Raw genomic sequence first — 22,246 nt, 5'->3', positions numbered from 1 at the left:
CCCCGAGGAAGCGAGGTGCTGGCAGCGCTGGCGGGGTCGGTGCCGGGCGGTGGTCGGCCCAGGTGGCAGGCTGTGGAGGTACCTGTCGCTGAGGGTAGCGCAAAACCATGTGGCGCAGGCGTGTGTTGAGGTAACGGAAGAGATCAGCCCCCGTTCTGCACCTAACCATCTCCCCTCCGCCAGAACGGACACAGAGGCAGCTCAGCGCTCAGGAGCTGCGTACACAACGGTGGATGAGAGGTGGATGCACACAGGGCGTGAGGGTGGCCTGGCACCCTGAAGAAGTCGCAAAAGATGGGTAAAAAACCCTGTTCTTACAACCATCCATTGAGTTAAGGAAGTCTGTCCATCATGGCTATAAACCACAGTTTTTAGTTTATTAATGGCCTGTTTCTTACATACAGAAACCTGAAATGGTACAAGCGTGAGTACTTTTTCAGTAGGTTCAGCCTAGCAGTGCAGTGTCCTTAAAGAAAGCAGGAAGTGACATGGTGATGCTGATGGTAATAAATTGGTACGCAGCACAGCTCTTCCACCTGCCCAGTCAACACTATCCAATGTGAAACGAAGAGTGAAGTCTTGAGTGAAGACTTCACGTTAGGAAGTGCAGCAAACTCTACCAGATGAGGTTGTGCAGTAGGCTATTTATTAAATCATTCTGGTTTAGTGCCCTGCCTGCCTCTTTTACGTTGGAGCTTTCTGTTGTGTTAGTGTTGAGTTTTTTCTTATGACATAACTGTAACCTTAATGGTTCTAAATGATGTGGTGAAGGAGCCTCCAAAGGAATAGACTGCTCTTATCTATAAAACTGCTCAAGAATCCTGGGTCTCTTGAGAGAAAACTGCAGGTTATTCCTTGCACTGTATTAAACATTTTCTATAATTATTGGACATTATACCTCTAAACCATGCTTGCAATCAGTAATTTACCCTCAACACAAAAATGTCACCATTTTAAGTATGTGAAAGATGAAATGCCTTGTCCAATGTCGTGCTAAGAGTCTGAACCATGTCCGGAGTAGTGGCTAGGTATAGTGATTTACATAGCCATTTAAGTTCACGGTTAATGCTAATTGGTAGTAGCAGGAAAATTGAGGTAAGTGGAATTATCTGAAAATCCGTTGTTTCTGTTACTGAATTGCAGACCACACGCTGTACTTATGTTTTAGCTTGTGGTAAAGGTCTTTTGTCTGCATTTAAAGAGACTGGTTAATAGGTACAAGTAAGTGGGTTTAATTAGATTTCCTCACTGCATGACAGGCAATTACAATTGTGGTAGCATCTGCAGCTTCAGAAGCAATAGCATGATGTTTTTGTAGTAAAGCGAAGAGAACTGCTTTCAGAAAGGGGAAAAATAAAAGCACCCTTTTCCTAATTAATTCTGAATCAGTCCCTTAAATCTAAACCTGCAAATTATATGTACATGTGAGTAACTTCATAGGAGTGCAGTGCCACTAGGCTCAGTACAGTCTGCATTACACTATACATATGTATGTATGTATAGAAAGACTAAGCTCACTTTGTCTGATTTTCTTGTAGTAAGGAGACATATACCTACGCACAAATCTTTGGAAATCTTAACCAAAACATTCTCAAATGAAGCCACAGAAGAGCTGCTTTAGAAAAGGCTGATAGCTAATTCTGAATCATACGCTAGTCACAAGAAATTATTCTGGTGCATCTATATAAATCCAGGGAGGTGGCGTTACTGAGACTTCCATGAAATATTCGCAGCAAATAATTGACCTACTGGATGAACTCCTTACTCTCAATTAACAAAATGCCTGTGAACAAGCTCATAATATCACAGCATAAATGTCAGTTGGTTTTAAAACACAGCCCTTGATTTTCTGGTGATTTTTATTCTTTTTTCAATGTATGTGTTCATGCAGTGCTCAGAAAATACAAAAATATGTTTCCCCACATGACTTCTAGGATCTTAGGAGTTCATGCTTGAAAGATACATTTTTCTATACTGTAAATGACAGTAGCATTATAAATAGTTTGCAGCTATGGCATTAAGTTACATAATTACATCTTTCACAAGTTTCCACTGGAGAAATGGAAGATGGTTTTGCGCTCTTATTTAGGAAGGTGTGCGTTGGGGAAGACAACATCAAAGAAATACATCTTGAAAATAGTCACAAAGTAATAGTCCCTTTGTAGTGACAGGGGAGACTGGTTACATGAAAGAACAAAAGGGGTCCTGCCCCGCAGAGCTTAAAATCTATGTTTGTGATTAAAAGTGAAGCATACAAATGTTGGTTGAGAAGAAAGTAACAGGAAAATAAGCAATTTCTGCCAGAGAAAACGTAAAATGTATGGTAAGGGCTTTCACGGGCACTGCAGTAAAACTAGGTGGTCTGCTTTTCCTTTTTTCTTTTTTTGAAAGAAGACTTCATTACATGTGTTTTCAGAGAACTTCCTGCCTGTGTGAGAATGCTATGTTGCATGGTGTGGGAAGATGAAGCATTGGCTGGTGACAAGTAGCGTTCGGCATCACATTGACACAGTAACAGTGCAATTAGTCCTGAAAGTTAAATGATGCTGTGAAAAAGAAGGCTGGCGAGTGATACAAAGAAGCTAATGTACCCAGAGTAGTGGATCTGTAAAAGTTCACGTTAAGTCAGCCAGTTTTCAATAAACATTACTTACTTTGCTAGTGTTCTAAAGATTTGCACCTAAGTGAAAAAGAAGCAGTACTTCCACAAGGAAGTTCTTTCCACCAGAGGCTGTCAGTCAAAATGCAGGAGGATGTGTTGATTTAAATAATCCCTGGAGAGTGGCTTGGCATAGCATGAGCTTCTTCTGATGTTCTGTGATTAAGTTTTTATGGTCCCATAAGTGCTCATAGTTCTTAGGTATAAAAATAATCACAAAGGCATCTCTCAGCCCTACAGAGATTACTTAATCTGTCAGAATGATGTGATATTGATGTAACAAACACTAGAGGTTTCCTGTAAACTTTTTTTGGTTGAATGGGAATTTAAGATACTCAGATGTTTACAATACCGGCCTTCTCATATGACATTATACAATAAAGAATAAAAAGAGAAGAGCTGTGGCAGAGGACAGGAAGGGACAAGGGGACAGAGTTACTAGATGCACCATTGTGTACGGTTCTTGTTCTTGTATTTGTTTGATAAGGTCGTTCTGGGAACACATTCACAATCAGAAAATAGGAACAATTACTGAAACTCCTTTTAGCAAAATAGATTAAAAGGAAAATGGGTTTCAGTATTAGCTGTAGAGAGGCAATCACTTTTCCACAGTAAAGTCTTATTTTAGCCTTACCTATCTGGCTTTCCTTAGCCTAAAATACTTGAGACTTCATTCTGAAGAGAAGAATATGTCTACAAAAGCTGATGCCAGTCAAACTGAATTACTGTTCATAAAAAATCTACTATTGAAATTTTGGCATTTGTTTGTATCTTTGTCTCACCCTTTCTCCAAAGCAGTCTTTTGCCATCTCTTCAAATATTCTGTACAGCACAATAAGCCTCACATGCATCAGCTGTTTTCTGAACTAATATAATCTTTAATTAGCCAGTTTGCTATATTAGTGATTTAGTGCCCAGTGTGATTCCTGTTAATATTTGTAGGAATTCTTCATGATGATACTGTTGATTGCCAGCTCAAGTAACATTTGTTTGGCTCTCTACTTATTAGGTAGCTAGACTTTCTACAGTCTAGCTGCAAGGATAGCTAAAATCTCCCTTTGGCTCTTTTAGCAGAACACTTTGGCTTTAGATTTTTGACTTGTTCTTTTTTTTCAGTCTTAGAGCTGCTTTAAGAGTGAGCAAGCTTCTCTGTTTTTAAGGCAGCAATCAGTTTCTATCGTAAAACTGATTTGGACCAACTTTCTTTCCTCTAAGTGATTAAGTTTTGTAAATTCTGTGATGGGGAAATGCATTGGGGTGTCTCGAAAACATAGACTCATGTTCAGCTCACACCTTTTTGTTTTTCAATTATAGCACTAAGTCTGTTCACAAATCAGGCAGAGCTTGTGAAGAAGGATGAGTGAAAGCTCACTTTCCTGTTCAGCTGTAAATATCAACTCTCAGGTACAGATCTTAGAAATTATAGTTTCCTCACTAAAGGAACTTCCTGCTTTCATGACAAGGACAAACCAACTGACTTCAACAAGAAGTTGTTACTCTCATACATGAGTGAGTTGCCTTTGCAAAGCAAGTTCTACTCTAAAATTCTTTATGGGGAAACAGCACAAACTGACAGTGTACAGCATTTCAAAGTATAATAACGAGGGCCACATGCAATTGGGGTATTGTTGTCATTCTGATGACTGAAAAATTTGGGGAATAGAAGCCCTTTTTTCAGAACTGAAATAGAAGCAATGAACTTCAAAGCTAAGTTATGAGTTTAAGAACAGTTGTTTTGAGCTTAATTAGGTATTTACCAGACTATGAGAAATACGGTGTATGGGAGAGGCTGGTGATAACCTTGCAAGGAATGTACTACTATAAAACAGTAGTAAAGAACTGACAAGTCTACCTATTTTATTGATTTCACTATAAAAAGGCACATTCATGTTAAACGCATATGAATAAGTATACAGTGAATAGATCATTTAGTTCAATTTCCTGTCATACTGTAACAGCAGGGCATGGAAATAACTGCTTTTAGCAAGTTTCTCAGGTTTCTGGGCTGTCTTTGTACTGTGTCTCCTTGGCTGAGAGGGGAAACCTGGCTTTTCTCAATATCTGATGTTACAGGTTCTCAGAGCAATCCTTGCCACTTAGAGAGCTTAGTTCCCAAGGTTCCTCCCACTTGCCCTAGGTGAGTGCAGCAAGATAGGACTAAGACCCTTCTTTATTTGGATTAATTGTTTCTGAAATAATAATACACCTTATTCATCCCAGAGTTGCTTGAGAGTTGCTTTTAATGCCAAGATAAGCTTCCAGAGTAAAGTGAGTTTATTCTAAGAGCAAAGGTTGAAGTGTAGGAGGGGGTGCAAAGTAAATAACAAAAATGCAATTTAAAATTAAGCTTACCAAGTAAGTTTTCCTTTCAGTTGCTTCAGGTTCACAGTTAACTTAAGGGAGAGAAAGGGAGGACTGTGGAATTTTCTTTTTCTGTCCCCTGGACTGGCTTGCCCTAAATAGCTTTCTCAGTCCATATGGTCAATGCTACTCAGTTCAGGATGGTTCTCCCTGTTCTTATGAACTATCATGTTCAATCCTGATCGTATTTCTATTCAGTAAGAAGTAGGAATTTTTCCTTGAGGGGTTTCTGGGGTTAGTCCTTGTGCATTCATTTGAGCTTAAATTACCCTCCTATTTTTGGAACATTTTGTAAGTTTTTGTCATAAGACATCTTCAGTGTCTATGCATCTTATCAGCTTTATTGTCTGCCATTCATTTTAAGTTCTTCATAAAAATTGCACATATCAACACCAGGAAGGATAGGGTTGGTCGTACGACACTTCATTCCCACCCCTCTCATCATTCCCACTATCTCCTTGTCCACACACAGTTTTGAGGCTCCTGCTCTTAAAATTCCTCCCTTGCTACTTCTGACTCCAACAGCGTCAGTCAGCACAGCTTGAGGTACCTCCTCTTTGCCAGCCAGTAAGTCATGCCAGACTGTTTAGTGGCCAAAACTGGTGGTATGTGTCGGAATCGGGGTGAGCGTCAGGTAATGAATGGGAAGTAGGTACTCGGGGTGTTAGACCTGTCAGCCGCAGCCTGGAGCAGCCCAGTGCAACGGAACTTGTCACTGAGTCAGAGCCTGAGTGTTTCTGCAATTGTTCCAGGACCCACCTGCTTCCCCAATGCCTTTCTCTTGCTGCGTACAACAAGCAAGAAACTGTTGCCGTCTGTTCTGGTGGGTAAGCCTTTGCTTTTCAGAGCAGCAGGATAGGGGAAGCTTTGCTCAACTCGGAGATCTAGAGACCTGAGAGGAAATGGACCTAGAGCCTCACACGGGTCAGCCACTGAGCGTAAAAATACTTCATTGAGATATTGAATTTTGTTAGTTGCATCTTAGCTTGATGTCCCATCTGCTAAGTGTCCCTCTGCAAGCATGTGAACCTTGTCCAAACACAAATTTGTGAGGTACAGGTCATAATAATGTAGTCCTCCCCACAACACACCCAAAGCTTTAATGAGTAACATTCTGGGAACAGTAGCCAAAGATGCATGTTAATATTCAAGTTTCTGAGAGTTACTCAAGTCATATACAAGCTCAGACATATGTTGCATTTATATAAGTGGTGTTATTTGCATAAGTAAAGCCATGAGTTTGTTCAACCATTCAGTCAAACAGCAGTCTCTCTAAAATTGCAGTGTGTGAACCCGAAACGCTCTAGGATATAAATTTCTTTTTCAGAAAACCTATCTAGGAAACTGAAGAAGCATTTTAGTAAATTGAGTATACTAATCTATATATATAAATTCAAATATTTTTCTTGTCAGTTCAGTTATCATCACATTAGATATATTTATCCTGCTGTGTTTTATAGAGTGCTTCATTCTTTTGACCCCCTAACCTGTATGTAAGAGCAGAGTTTGCTATTATGTCCTCCATGATTTTTAAAATTGATATTTATGATGATAGTAAATTTAACATGTTTCTAAACTGTACTTTCATTGGGGGGGGGGGGGGTATTTAGGGCCGTGAAAGATTAAACAGCCTGAATGAATAAGTAGTGTTCCCTCTTGCTTTAAGTTGGTAGCACCTTCATCACTTCCATGAAGATTAAGATACATGTCTGCGTATAACAAAAACTGTTCATAACATCAACTTGCTATACTCTGTTACAAAGATTGGAATAGTCCATTTCATAACATTTTGTCCACATAGCTTTCTTGTAGAGAGCAAATCTGTCTGACATGTTGCTGCTTGTTTTGTTTCATCCTGCTCTTAGTTTTGACATTTTTATTGACAAATTATGATTAAATTTACTTTTAATAAGGAATTGTGAGTACTAAAGATTTCATAGGAGCACTGGCTATATTTCCTTGTCTTGTTTAAATGTGAAGTACAATTATTGCAAAATGGAGAGAACAATGAACAGCTTAACTGTTCCTGTTTTTCTCCTAGAAGTACCATATTAAAGTGAAATTCCATGAAAGAATGTAGAACAGACAACAAATTTAAAAATATGTAGTTATTCTGTAGAAATCACTACCAGAAAATAAAAGCCATTTTAAAGGTGTTTTCAAAAATACCAGCAATGGTAGACATAGTTTAAATTTACAAGGGATACAAATCTTTAAGCCTTGGACTTCTAGTTATGTCCTGGTTTTGGCAGGGGTAGAGTTAATTTCCTTCCTAGTAGCTGGTACAGTGCTGTGTTTTGGATTTAGGATGAGAACAATGTTGATAACACACCGATGTTTTAGTTGTTGCTAGGTAGTGCTTACACTAGCCAAGGACTTTCTAGTTTCCCATGCTCTGCCGACTGAGAAGGCTGGAGGTGCACAAGAAGCTGGGAGGGGGCACAGCCAGGACAGCTGACCCCAACTGGCCAAAGGGACATTCCATACCATGGGACGTCATGCTCAGTACATAAACTGGGGGAAGCTGGCCGGGGGGGCTGCTGCTCGGGGACTGGCTGGGCATCGGTCGGCGGGTGGTGAGCAATTGTACTGTGCATCACTTGCTTTGTGTATTATTATTATCATATTATTATTATTATCATTTGATTTCAATTATTAAACTGTTTTTATCTCAACCCACGAGTTTTTCTCACTTGTGCTCTTCCAATTCTCTCCCCCATCCCACCGGGGGAGGGGGAGTGAGCGAGCGGCTGCGTGGTGCTTAGTTGCCGACTGAGGTTAAACCACGACAAGTTATTAAGCTAAGCAATTGTTATCTGTTCTGTGCAAGAAACTTATATGTGGGTTATTATGTAATTGACTTCTCAGATTTTTTGCACCTTTTTTGAAAGATGCTAGAGAGAGAGAGAGGGTGCTAGACCACTGATCTGCTTCCATGGCACTGTAAAGTTGTTCCATCTCTTCCTAACTATACCTGTTTCTATTACAGAGTTATTGTGTCACAGTGAAGAAATACTAACTTCAGGATCCTGCAGTATATAACGTTGCAGGGGACCCTTGAAGCTCAACGGAGCCCTGTTCCTGCAACGCTCAGTCGAGTTAATATCATGAACCGTATGATTGATGTTCTCGGGGTTGCACTCCCTGCTGTTTTAAACAGGAAGCTCTTCCAGTATCGCTTCAGTTCAGCGAACAAGGCCACTTCCTTAACAATACAATAACAGGAATTTGATCAGAAACTTCAAAATTCAGTTCTCGAAGGCATGAAGAAGATTGCTTTCATTCTTGCATTATCTCCAGTATTTAGGTATCAAAGTTATGCTTTTTGTTTGGAAAAAAATGCTTTCCTCATATTCTTTTCACAAGGAGGAGTCTGACTTTTTTATGATTGTTAAAATTACTGTTCCAGTTTTGTGAGAGATTTGTCATTCTTCTCTCTTGCCCTAGACTAGATTTATGTTGCCAATATCGCAATATAATTCTGCAGGAAAATGTCCTCAGCTACTTCTAGCAGTTTTTCATCTTTTAATATCACCAGTAAGAACAGTAGTTTTAGACAGATACTGTTCAGGTGCAGGTTGCTCAAGAGGCAACCCTCAGTCACTGCCTGTATTCATTTGCTACTTCTAATACAGATACAAGAAATAATTACAGCTCAATAAAACTGAATGATTTATACTGCAGAACTAAATTATTTGCCGTGGTTTTTACTGGTAAGATTTGCTTTTGGGGATCCCAGGCCATGGAGATCAGTGGGAAAGTCTGGAGCTCTGAGGACTTAAGCTCAGTCGAGGAGGATCGAGTTAGGAAACATTTAAACAAATAGAGCATACACAAGTCCGTAGGATTTGGTGGGACTCATCCATGCATGCAGGGCTGCTCTCAATTTTATCTGGAAGGTCATGGCAATCAGAGGAGATTCCTGGGGACTGTAAGAAAGCAAATATCACACCTGTCTTCCAGAAGGGTAAGAAGGAGAATCCAGGGAACTACAAGCCTGTCAGCCTCACCTCAATCCCTGGGAGGGTAACACAGCAAATCCTCATGGAAGCTATTCTCAAATATATCATGGACAAGATGATTAGGAGTTGTCGGCATGGATATATGCGGGGGAAATCATGCCTGACCAATCTGATAGCCTTCTGTGATGAAACAGCTGGCTTTGCCGATGAGGTGAGAGCAGTGCATGTTGTTTAACTTGACTTTAGCAAGACTTTCGACATTGTCTCCCACAACATCCACACAAACTAATGAAGTACAGGCTAGATAAATGAACAGCAAGGTGGACTGAAAATGGGCTGAACTGTTGGGCTCAAAGGGTTGGGCTGGGCACGAAGTCCAGCTGGAGCCCAGTCACTAGTGCAGTACCATGGGGGTTGATACTGGGGCCAGTACTGTTTAACCTCTTCATTAAGGACCTGGATGGTGGGGACAGAGTGCACCCTCAGCAAGTTTGCAGACAATATGAAGTTGAGAGGTGTGGTTGATAGACCAGATGGATGTGCTGCCATTCAGAGGGACCTCGACAGGCTGGAGAAATGGACCAACTCCTGTTCATGAACTCATAAAGTTCAACAAAGGGAAATGCCAAGTCCTGCAGCGGGTGAGGATTAACCCCATGCACTAGTACATGTTGAAGGCTGGAAAGCAGCGTTGCAGAAAAGGACGCAGGGCTCCCGGTGGACAAAAAGTTGACCATGAGCCAGCAATGTGTGCTTACAGCAAAGAAGGCCAACAACATCCTAGGCATTGCCAGCAGATCAAGGGAAGTGATTCTTCCTCTCTAGTGAGGCATTGGTGAGACCGCACCCTGAGTGCTGTGTCCAGTTCTGGGCTCCCCAGCACAAGAGAGACATGCACGTCGTGGAGCAAGTTCAGTGAAGAGTCACAAAGATAATTAAGAGATTGGAGCATGTGTCATACAAGGAGAGGCTGAGAGCGCTGGAATTGTTTAGCCTGGAGGAGGAAAGGCTCGGGAGATCTTATCAACATGTGTAAATACCAAAAGGGAGGTAGTAAGAGACAACAGAACCAGCATCTTGTCACTGCTGCCCAGAAAGGACAAGTGGCAATGGGCACAAATTGAAAGACAGGAAATTCCACTTAAATATAAGAAATAATTTCTTTACAGTGAGGGTGGTAAAACACTGAAAACAGGTTTCCCAGAGGGGTTCTGGAGTCTTCAGCCTTGGAGGTCCTCAAAACCCAACTGGATAAGGTCCTGAGCAACCTGCTGTAGTTGACAGAGTGGGGCCTGAACTAGACAATCTGCTGAGGTCCCTTCATGCCTCAACTATTACTGTTCTGTGATTCTATCAAATTAGGGTAGCCAGAAAGGTTTGAGATAAATTCCATCATTTATAAATGGAGCATAAGAGCATAAGAATCCAGATACAGCCTCAAGTTACATTGTTGGCCAGGAGTTTATATTCAAGAATACAGGATTTGTGCATATCACAAGTGAAATACATATAAATTGACATATGCTTGCAGAACAGGCTTCAACAGTTCCGTTTGGCACTCTATGCTAAGTTGCTAATGGATGTCCTCCAGATTGGAATTTCCAATTGTAGAGAGACCTTTGACTGAAAAAGTAATTTAAAATCCTTTTCAATTTCTGTTGAAATCTGTGAATTCAAGGAACCTACTGGGAAACCCTATGATTCAACCATGCACAGACTTGTATTTTTAATGTGTGTTTGAAGAACTCGATTGAACTTCCAAGTCCAAGAAATTACAAGTTGTGGCTTTTATGTATATGTGCAGTGATGTCACTAAATAAAGGGGAAATAGCATAAAGATGCTTCTCTCCACCCTTTTACTGAATCTTTGTTTAGTAGCTCACATACGCTTTCCGGCTTTTGGAATTGTCTGGGCTGATGCCATGTTTTGGATAGCGCTAGGGGTGGTACTCGGGTAAATCACTCCTTTTCCTGCCGTTTATTCCTAGCTGTGGTTATACCTACTCTGGATTAAGTTCTCTTCCCTTTTTTTCTTTTTTTTTGTGTCCTTTATTTCCCCTCCCATCTCCTTGTGGGGCATGGCACAACACGTACCTGGAGACACACCACACTCAAGCTTCAGGTTCTCCCTTTGATGAGAGATTCTACAGCTGTTCTCCAACAATTCTGACATTTCTCTTGGATCCACGTCGTCAGCTGTGCGAGCCTTAGCAGAGATTCAGCAGCTTCCCTTTTCTTTCATGACAGGTTCCAATAGCCTCTTTTTGGCCAACATGCAATTAGTCTGTCCAGAGCAACTGCAACGGCTTTCCCTTTTCTCTTCAGTAACAGATGGGTGTTTGCATGTTTGGGGAAGAAGATAAAGGCTGGACCTGTATTTCTCAGCCATCTGCTTCCTTGATGACCTCTTTCTTTAAATTGTGTTATGGAAGAGGACTAGCAGCGTCTCCAGCATGATGGTCCTACATAAACAAATAAAAAGGCGTGGTTCTTGCTCTAAACTTTTACAGTGAAAAGAGAGAAAAGCCATGAAAATCAGATAAGTCATTGAGGCTTGACACAGGTACGTAAGTTTAACAGGGATAAAGCTTCATCACTTAAGATAGGAAATATTAATCAATTCAATCTTTGCAATACATAATCATTTATCTCATGTATACAGTTCCACCCATAGATCCTAAAAAACCTCCCAAAACCTTGTATATTAAATTTTGCAGCACTACAGAATAGAAGGATATGTATGTTTTATACCTGACATGAAAAAGCCTGTTGACAGATGTGCTTGTGTTGAAGGGATTACAAGGTCTATGCTGCTTAATTGCATCATTCTCCCACTTGCTCATGTATATACTTGGGTTTGTCCTGCAATTTGGGAACTGCAAAGCTCTTTTTTTTTTTTTTTTAAATTCCACGCTGCTTTCTGAAACTTACGCGAGGTCGTAATACCCATGCGCATGCTGTGCTGCTTGGAACTTTTGGCTGTATTATCCTGGGAGGAGCATTGCAGGTTCCCTACAGGAGCCACTAAAACAGCCTTTTCCCTTTGGGAAAGTGATTTGTGTTTCTTTATTAGCCCAAAGCTAGAGGCTATTTTAATCCTCCAAAGTCTGCACTTTACTGATCTAGACTCAGACTTTCATGCCTACTGCTGTGGAGAAAAAAAAAAAGCATGGATCTTCTTTACGTCTGCAAGTCGTATTCTTTTTGGGGAACAACATACAGACATATTGTACAGAGACATTACAGCACTAAGGAGGAGATAAAGCAGGAAGGCAGGAAGCAGTACAGATGTGGAGGATCTCATGGCTACATAGTGTACTTTTCAGTGCAGGATAAGTATCATTACCTACATTGTTCATACCTCTCCCTGCATACAGAACAATTCCAATGATCGCAGACCCTCTGCCTGAGGAACCTGCCTCAAATCTCCAGTGTCTCAGTCAATAAAATGGTGGAGACTGGCTACCCTGGACTGGTGTTGGTAAGTCAACTATGAGACTCAATAGATAAACCATGTTATCAGGAACACATCTGAAATACTATAGAAGTATCCTAGTTATAGGATACAGATGTCCACTTGATTGCACCATTTGAAAGAGCCAAGTTAACCTCAAAAAGTAGTATTCCTTTGTCCTGCAGGATTAGGAGACTGTTGGGGAACATTCACAAACACCCATTTGGATGAAGGCTCCATTTCAACATGTTCTGAAACAGGTGAGCACTCACCTCCTCGGACAGCTGAAACCTACTGCCACACATGTAGCTCTCTGTCACAGTTTAGGGGGAACTGAGCCTGTCATCTTCCGACATGACCTGAAAGCAACCTCACACGATATGGGACATGCAGAACAGTTTGTTCTTAGTTGCTCAAAGGTAGCAGAGTTCCACAGTCACAAAGCAGTTGCATAAGCAATGTTGACCTACGCCAAGAGAGGCTAGTGAAATTAATGTTGAACATGTTTACTTCCCTGCTCTTTACAGGTACTTTAATAAGTAATTGTCTGCAACCATGTACAGTGTTAAGTTGCAAAATACCTTGCAACACGTTTTCCTCATTTCTTGCAGGCCGTGTGGTCTATATTTGCTTAAGCTTCTAGTGTCTGGGGCTGTTCTTCTGCCTGGGGTGTTTTGTCACAGATTAATTTTTGGACTTTATTAGGCAAGCATTTAATTACTGTGGGGAACAATATGACACGTTTAAACAGAGAACTGTACTAAATTCAAAAAGCATGCAAGAAAATATTTAAGGAGCCCTGTCAGATTGCTAAGGAAAAGTAAATGTACTCTTTAACTGTGGGAATGCATGCAAACAAGCCAAAATTCAAACTTCTGAAATGCTAGGACTGGGGCATGAGTTGTGACTTCTCTTTCATTTGAGGGTCTTCTTTTTCCTGACACCTCTTTTTTATTTGGCATGAACTGAAGAGGTTGCCTGACCACTATGAGGTCACACAAGCATCTCATAAAATGCTCATCTTTGCTTTTTTCATTCTTTGGGAAGCAATAGACCAAAGATTCAGAGGACTTTGGGATGCCTGCCTCCGAACTTGGAGGGCAACTCGTGAGACAAGGACCATGTGTCCTTGTGTCTGTCGGAGCTGTTTCTCAGAGCCCTGGCAAAAGTGCCAGTGCTGGGACTTGCACATACTCAGTGTGAGTTCCTGCATGAGTGTGTAAGGACCTTCATCACTGAACCAATGGTCAAAGTGTTTCTGGTCTACCTCCACCAGGGGATTTCTCTTTCAAGAACCCTGCCAGGGTTTGCGATTCCCACATGTCTGCAATAACTTCTGCAATTTTTTGCCTCCTAATTTGGATATAGAGGTGCATTTTCTCCTGGCCTGACACGATGGTGACCATGTGCTCCTGCTCCTCTGTTTTTACAGTGTCTACAATAGGAAAAAACAGTCCCTTCGGTATTCTTTTTCAGATAGCAAGACATAGATTTTCAATGTGAGAATTAATTACTTCTACATTACAGGATCACAGTTTGCAGATTTAATTTTATTTTGTGCCATTTCACTTTTGAACTCAGCCGTCCTCAGAGGCTTCTGGTGAAATGTATTAAGGCAACACAGACCATACTGCGAGAAGGTGGGTTTTATTTGTTGCTTTGTTAAATCACTTTTATAAGCTTACTGACTTCCAAGGGAAAGTGATTTGCCTCTCAGCATTAATGTGGCTAAACAGATAATTAGATCCTCAGCCTTGGGCCTGTTTGACTTTCTCACAGCCTGGGCAACCCACTGGGGATATTAATATCTTCAGAGATCCCTGAATGGAGAAGAGAGGAAATCTCTAAGGCCAGCATGGCCTGAGCATTCTCTTCAGGCTGTGCAAAGATTTTTAAAACTCTTATGAACACACACTGTATAAGTAAAATGAGAAATATTCTCAGCTTGAACACAAATTGCACTATTGATTGACCAAACCCATTGCCTAAAATGCTTTCTCCCTCAAATATTGCCAATATCTGGATCTGGGATAGTGCTGATGTGAAGTAACTACTTTTTTGAATGACACCTGCCAACCATCCTTCCCACAAAGACAGCTTACCTGCCGCAGCAGAGGGAGAAGAAATGAGTGGTTTGCAGTTTATCACCAGGATCTCCCATGATAAAACTCTACAATTGTGAATGCTCAAAGGAACCCTTGCTAAAAAGCATTGGCTGATGCACTGCCTGGGACGGCTTCCACCACAGACCAGCAGCATGGACCTCTGGTGACTTTTAACATTAACAAATGTCACCCACTAAAGCAGACCCACAATTGAAAAGCTAAATCACAACTTAACTTTGCTAAAACTTTTCCATAGACTAATTCACAAGCACTATGCTTATGCAAATGATGACGATAATGATGATGATTAGTGAAGTACAGGTTGCAGCATTTCCCACACATCACAACCATCTTCACTTAGGGGGCAACCCTCTATGAAAACAGATATCGTTAGCGTAAATGAACCCAAGAGAAAGAAGTTTAAGCAAATGATTGACTTAACAGCTCTGCAGCATTGGTGCTGTTACATGACTTTGGGTTGGGTCATTGAGACAGTGTTGGAGAAGCTGCTCTGCCATTCCCATGGGTTCTGAAACAGCAGATCCATTAAAGATGCCTCACTGTGAAGAAATTGGCCAAGTATCCAAGGCAATTTCTTTTAGGGGAAAAATATCAGGCTAGATAATTTGCTTTGTAGAGCATCATGCCATGTCTGGCTGGAGGCAGCAGTCAAACCAAGTAATGTAGCACAAGCCATCAGCTGCTTCTGAAAGTTATTTTCCATGTGACTTGACCATACTTGTCTGCAAGTGCTGTGGCCAAGACAAAACCAGCCTTGTTTTGCTATTTGAATATTTATGCACATAATTGCATATTTTAAAATATTTTAACCTTTGTGTGGCAATTGCTGAGATGTGTTTTATTACATAATTTAAAAAAGCCAAACACTATGGCAATTCAAAGTGATAGAATTGCTTAGTTTATGTATATAAAAATACCTCTAGTTGGCAGTCATCGATGCAAGCAGTAGGCATAAACCCGTTACTTGGTTTCTTCCATAGATCAAATCCAGCCAGTCTGTGAGGAGGACAGGATCCTTTCTAACAACAAGGCTCCCTGTAGCTGGCTATCTGGAAATCTCCTCCCAGTTGTACAGAAATTTTCCTCAAGCAATAGCAAAGGTGCAAATCAGTGCTTGCTGTTTTGGGGGCCTCATTCAGAGCGCAGAAGGATCTCTCCCGGTGCACCAGGTCTTACGATAGTTCTTCTAGTGCCTGGAGGAACCGTTGGTTAAGGAGGTTGCTCCAGACCGTGTGTTGGGACACCTGACCACGTTTGTGTTGTGGTAACACTTCATGGCATGCCCTTCGGCTCTCCTCCCTTTTTTCTCCTCTGAAAAAGGGACTTGTGAAAAAAAAATAGGATTGCGGAAAGTTCAGCGCTGAAGGCAATATAAGCACTTTACTGGGCTCTACGTAGCAAAGGCTTGAAACCAGGGCATGTCTGGCCACGGTTCAGACCCGTTGCCTTTCAGGAAGTTAGCATCATATGTCTGATGCTCTCCTCGGATTGCTATGTGCAACCTCCCTCAAAATGGCATTGCTGCAATCTGCCTGATATATCAGCTGAAGTCATGAGGCCTGTTGTGTCCCTGCCAGGATCTGACCAGGATTTGACTGCACTCTTCCTACCAACCAGCTGTATGTCAGGAACGCTGGCAGCCCAGAGCAGCCTGTGGTAATGAGAGGCTGAAGGCCAAACAGAGAGTTGTACAATATTGCCTCAGTAAAGCAGTGGGATGGGAAAGTTTGTCCAAAAGGCAGAAGAGCAGGAGATCTGGGGATGGCGAGTGAAGGATGGACTGGCTTAAATCCCAGCAGCTTGTGGTTCTGCTGGAGCCGCAGTGCAAAGGAGCAGGATAAAGTGGGGGCAGCAGCTGAAGCAGGTGTAGGAGTGAAATCTGAGCTCCCCGAGTCAGGCTGCTCTTACGCCACAGAGCAAATATAGGAGCGCGGAGGGCTGCTGCCTGGGAGGCCTGGACAGAAGCATGAGCAGGAGCTCACACCCAAGCCCACCCAGGCACACAGTTACCGGCGTGCGCTCGTGGAGGCGCAGCCATGGGGGCGTCTGTGGAGCTGCTGGAGCACCATTAGGCAGATCTGTGACCATGCCGCCCTGCAAGATGGCATCACCATGGCCAGTAACAGGCCATAACCTTTGTCCTGAGTTCGAAAGGCCTCAGGCTCTGCCTGAACTTTTCTTGACCTGCCTGCAGCTTTGTTTTACTTGGTTTAGCCGTGGCAGCAATTTATTTCATCGACCAGATGTCTGTATCTAATGTTTTACTTTAGTTTATATTTGTGTGGTGGGCCAATAGTTTTATAAAGGCAGCAGCAACAAGCAGTTATTCTGGGTAGGAAGAGAAGTTTACAACTCTAACACGATGATGTCAAGTAGAGCAATACAGGGCTGGTGCGATGGCGGAGGCATTGAGAAGTGGAGACCTGGGATGCGGCGTAGATGCAGAGATGCAGGGTGGGGTGGGTGGTAAGAGCTGGGGCACAGGCTGGCACTGGAGACCCCACAGCCATAAACAGCTCCCTAATGGTCAGTTAAAAGAACCTGCAGACCTGGAGCTTGACAAAGCTGGTTTAGGATTAACAAAGAAAACAAAGAAATGGTATCTAATATACATAAATGGGACCATATATAGTAAATACGGATATTACCTGGACCTGCAGACCAATTAAGAAAGACAAAGGTGTAAATGTGTGTTAGCAAACATATATATATGACCCTAAGTAGAAGGAAGATTGCTATTACTGTAACTTTTTCCATATATAAATATCCTGCATTATTATTCTTTGTTTTTCTGTAATAATTAGATCTAGACTAATGAAGTTCCTGAATTAGACTGTGAAGATTTGCATTATACTAACAATGCATTCCTACCTTTATTTATATGTATAAGGAATGCTGCTTTTTTGCCCATAAGCAAGATTTTGAGTGTAACAAAACTGAACACACATTTTCTTTATTTGTAGAGCTCTTGCAGTGTCCCAGGAAGAGAGGCACTATCCTCAGTGGGCTGTTTGTGGAGCAGCCCGGGTACCTTCCCAAGGTATGGCTGAGAGGGCAACTCAGCAAATGCATGACAGAGTGGAATCAAATACCTACGTCACCTTGATTCATCTAGCACATGTTTTCAGTACGTGACTACACCCTTGTTTCCCACAGATTTTAAGCTTGAGATTTCTTAATTTAACATATGATCTAATTATGTACTTTTGACACTACCATAAAACCATTGTCCTTATTATTTTTTCTCTTCTTTTCAGTGTTCTGAAGTAAATTTCTAGATTGAACACAAGATTACTCAAGAGTTCAGATTTAAACGCTGATTTTTGTTTAAAGATAAACAATAGTAATTACTACTAATTGCATGAGTACGGTTCTTCTTACCAGCAAGTGCATAGCACTTTTCAAATATTGATGGAGTCAGTCCTGTAGTACCAAGAAATGTAAGTAAGCATAAATTTGGGCACTCAGCATGAAACAAATCTGGTAATACGTGTGTAATGAAAGCATGTAATGGTTTATGCTGATTTACTCAGCCTGTTGAATCACTGTGTAACCAAAACCCGGTTAAAGGAACTAGGGAGTGGCTGTGTAGGACAAGGGGCAAGGACTGTACAGCCTGGAAGGGTTTGCTAGGGCGGGACACTGTAAACACAAGGCAGAAAGCTTGAATTGATACTTATTTCCTCACTTTATTTCTTTTTTATGGCTGTTAAATTCCAGAAGGGATGAGTTACATTGAATGTGTCATCGAGCAGGTTGGGCTCAACATTCCAACCCAAACTATTCTATGGTCCTATGATCTCTTTGCTTTAGAACTGCATCTGCTTTGAGATGGGAAATTAGAAGAATTTCTAATAAGAGATATTTCTTACCAATAAGACTTACCAATAAGAGATATAATAAGAATTTCGCATAAGAGGAACACTGGAGCAGCAAATATCGCCTCAGCAAAGCCAGTCTCAGGCTTTATCTGACAACCACCTTACATATTTATTTTTATAAATTAATCAAATTGATTTATAAGCACTGTTATGTTGTTTGCCCTTATTACTCCCATTGGAAAGTTTTTTCAGAAACTCACTAGTTTGTTCTAATGTCAGTAAAAATCAGCTTGGTTACCTTGAAACCCACTGTGTGCTTTAATTTGAAGAGCACACTTCCTTTTATGTGCTGCTTTAACTCAAAATCTACTTTAAAGTCCCATTCCCACTGATGGTCCTGCACTGGGAGCTGACCTTACGGAGCACCTGGCATTGTTGCAGTTTCCAGTATTTTAAGTCATCGTGTGTTGTTTTCTTCACTCATTGCCAGTGCCCTAAAGTAATCAGTGTAAGTAATTTGCTCTAAGTGCAACAATTTTGCTACAATGAATTGCATTTGCTCTCACTTTGCTATGTGTGTTTTCCTTAATCATTCCATTCATACATTTCTGACTTATTTTGAATTAGCCACTCAGCATGCTGGATTGGATTGACAGCCCAGAATTCAGTGTTCACTTGTCCTTCCCTGCATTACAGGATTCTTTTCTTTTCCATTGGCAATGTTTATGGATTCTTAGCAGAAGGAATGGAGATCAAATTAACAAAGCTGTACACTTCCTTTGCTGGCATTAAATAAATGCTGTACATTTCAAGTAATTTCAGCCATTCAATCCATTTTAAGCCATTTTTAAACCACCGTCAGACAGCCAGGGGAATCTACTGCTGAGCTCTGCTATTCTTAAGAAGAAAATGTTGCACTTGCATTTGGAGTAGCTTATTAATTTTGCTTTCTAAGTACAGCTAAAAATCAAATATAAAATGTGATTGAAAAACAAGCCAAGAGTTTTCAGTGCTACCTGACATAACTCACAACCTGTCACCAGCCAGTGACCGACTCCATCCCACTAGGCAGGCAAGTCAAGTCGTATGCTGAACAGATTCCAATGCATGCCTCATGCAATTCAAATGTTTTTTAGCATCTTCCACTATTAACATCTTCCAATATAACTCCAATACTAGAATGATTTTATCCTAGTATTTATTAAACAGGAATGCATGTTGTTTTTAGACAGTTTTTACCATGCAGCTAAGTGACCCCTTCTTAGGCTATTGATACAGTTATGACAAATTGTTCTGAATAAAATGCACTGCAAGTCAGTAATTAATCTAGTCACAAATTGCTTTTAGCTGCAGTCACTAAACTTTGTTGTGGAAAAATAAGAAAAGTTGCTAGAAAGAATTGGCCAAAATACTCAAGAATTCGTACTTGAAAAATACTGAAAATGCAGAACTGTAAGTCAGTTGTGGTTTTATCAAGATTTTCTTCCTAAGTGCAATTAAAAATGAATCATTTCAAGCAAAAGAGGTTTGTTATAGCAAATAATATAGTTTGTTTATAGGTTTATTACAGCAGTGGAAAACACTCTGTCGTATGCAACATTTCTCCCCAGAATGGCAAGACACTAGCCACCAGTTTGGCCACTTTATTTTCAGCCCACTGCTGAAGGGCACTTCAATAATCTGTTGTATGAAGTATAGGTCAAAATCTCCAGAGCTCTTTGCTATAGAGTAAAAGCTAATGCCTCCAAGTTCTTATGTTTTTATTCTTCCACTGACTGCTGTTTTCCAGCACATTCTCTCCTAACTGACCAGCTGCTGAATCTCATCTTTGAACATATTGAGGATGAAGCTGTACAACTTTTTTTCTTGAGCTTATTAGAAAACAAGGTTATGTTTGTGGAGTAGGGCCAACCTAATAGCTTTAATGAGCACATGAAGTTGGCAGCTTGTAGCATTCATGTTGAGTCAAAAGTCATTCTGTAGATAAATTTGTTTTAAACTTACATACTGCTGGGATATCATTGTCTTTTGCGATCAAATGTCTACTGAGAAACGCTATTGAGATAGACATTGAATGACACTGTTGTAGCTTCAGTTGACAAATACTCACTGATAACTTGGACCATTTTTAGCACAGGCAGCAGGCTTTCCAGAAGCTGCCAGTGTGCTCCTTTCATGTCTGGTTTAGGGCCCTCTGCCTTTTCAATGTCACTTGCGTTGTGCACTGTAAGTACTGTGAGCCATCCCACTTCCAAGTGTCCATTCAATGTCTTACAAAACATTGCTTATCCTTGCTTTGCAGTGCTGCCTTGGACCGTGATGTGTCAGCAGCCTTGTTACCATCACCTTTCATCAGGGAGAGGTGAACTACGGTTCGGGGAGCACCGCCGGGCAGGTGAGAGCCTCGGCTGCAAAAAGCTCATATTGGCAATGTGTTTTCTCCCATGATAGGTAGAGCCTTGCACCATCGTGACAATTGAAGCTCTGAGGTTCCATTTTGAGGTTCTAAAGAAATTCTGACTTTCTGAACAAACATGTATTTTGGGCCAGTTTTGCCACTGTTCTGACATTTTCTGGAAGTGCTCCAAGGTGAGCAGTTGTGCTGATGTTTGACCCAGAAAGCTGAGCTCTTCGTGGCAGGTAAAGTAGCGCTGCACCACCTTTCCCCACTTTAATAAAATACCCACAGGCATCTGGCAGATATTTTTCCTGATCAGCATAATAAGTTCCCCTTCATGTCAGGTAAAAGGACAACTAAACCATGGATTGAACGAGGAAGCCTCCAGCTGTGAGTTAAGACTGTGGCTACTGAGTCATCTTATGTTTGAATGTTACTTCTTTGTATTGCTTGTGAGCTTGATTGTCATAAAAATTAGATTCTTCAGCAGAACTAGTGTGAATCTCCATTATGATGTCAAAATGTATTACCGTTTTCTAATTTCAGAAAATAACAAATTTCAGTGAAAAATAATAGAGAAATGTTGTATGATTTTGTGTCCTAGCATGGCACACAGGTGCTAGGAAATGACTACTGTTTTCATACAAAGAAAAGTACATATTCTTTTTAAAACCTGTTTGACTTAGTAGCTTTTAAAGTCATTAACCTTTGTTAATGTGATTGGTTATGGATTAAGAGCCCTCATTTTGTCCCCCGCACATAAACAGATTTGTCCCTGCAGCTTCTACAAGGAACTGAAAAAGGTAACGAAGGCTTTGCTTCTGGAAAGAGTATACCTGGAGCATCTTTATCTTGTTGATTATCAGTCCTTAATGCTAGCCAGCCTGCAGTGGTCAGTGGGCGAAGGCAATGAATGAGGCAGTAAAGAGACAACCAGGAAGTTTACATGCTAAAAGCCATTATCCCAGAAATAAGTAGAGAAATGCAGTGACAGACCAACCCTGTGTGGAAAGGCATACTGACAGCACGACCCAAGCACTCACACCCATTGCAGTTGACTGCTTCTGTTAGCACTTAAGTTCGGTTGTGGTAAATCAACTGCCAGGGAGGTACAGTAGAGGTTTGCAGGACAGTTTGCCTGTCACCGAACTGGGAAATCCAGGGCAGGGTGCTCATGATTGGCCATGATGGAAGACAGACCCAATACTCAGGTGGGAATGATAGATAAAGATCCCTGGTAACAAGTTGCATGGCAACATGGGCCCTGCAGGGTAGGAAGGCTCTACAGAGGGATCTGGACAGGCTGGATCGATGGGCCGAGGCCAACTGTATGAGGTTCAACAAGACCAGTGCTGGGTCCTGCACTTGGGTCACAACAACTCCTTGCAATGCTACAGGCTTGGGGAAGAGTGGCTGGAAAGCTGCCCGGCAGAAAAGGACCTGGGGGTGTTGGTCGACAGCCGGC

The 22,246-nt window shown here is 41.3% G+C and overlaps 2 protein-coding genes across 2 annotated transcripts in view; one reads left to right on the top strand and one right to left on the bottom strand.

Moving 5' to 3' along the window:
• Nucleotides 1-16,650, bottom strand: part of MBOAT2 (membrane bound O-acyltransferase domain containing 2) — a 111,363-nt gene extending 94,713 nt beyond the window's left edge. Inside the window, exon 1 of the mRNA XM_009332515.1 lies at nt 16,573-16,650. Coding sequence (XP_009330790.1) covers nt 16,573-16,650 — 78 coding nt within the window. The remainder of the gene's footprint in view (nt 1-16,572) is intronic.
• A 308-nt stretch (nt 16,651-16,958) lies between these two features.
• Nucleotides 16,959-22,246, top strand: part of ASAP2 (ArfGAP with SH3 domain, ankyrin repeat and PH domain 2) — a 168,825-nt gene continuing 163,537 nt past the window's right edge. Inside the window, 2 exon segments of the mRNA XM_009332513.1 lie at nt 16,959-17,028; nt 17,526-17,602. Coding sequence (XP_009330788.1) covers nt 16,959-17,028; nt 17,526-17,602 — 147 coding nt within the window.

This window comes from Pygoscelis adeliae, unplaced genomic scaffold, assembly GCF_000699105.1.
Source record: "Pygoscelis adeliae isolate BGI_AS28 unplaced genomic scaffold, ASM69910v1 Scaffold168, whole genome shotgun sequence".
Lineage (NCBI taxonomy): Eukaryota > Metazoa > Chordata > Aves > Sphenisciformes > Spheniscidae > Pygoscelis > Pygoscelis adeliae.
The sequence above is the reverse complement of the archived record's forward strand: the minus strand, read 5'-3'. Positions and strand labels throughout refer to the sequence as shown.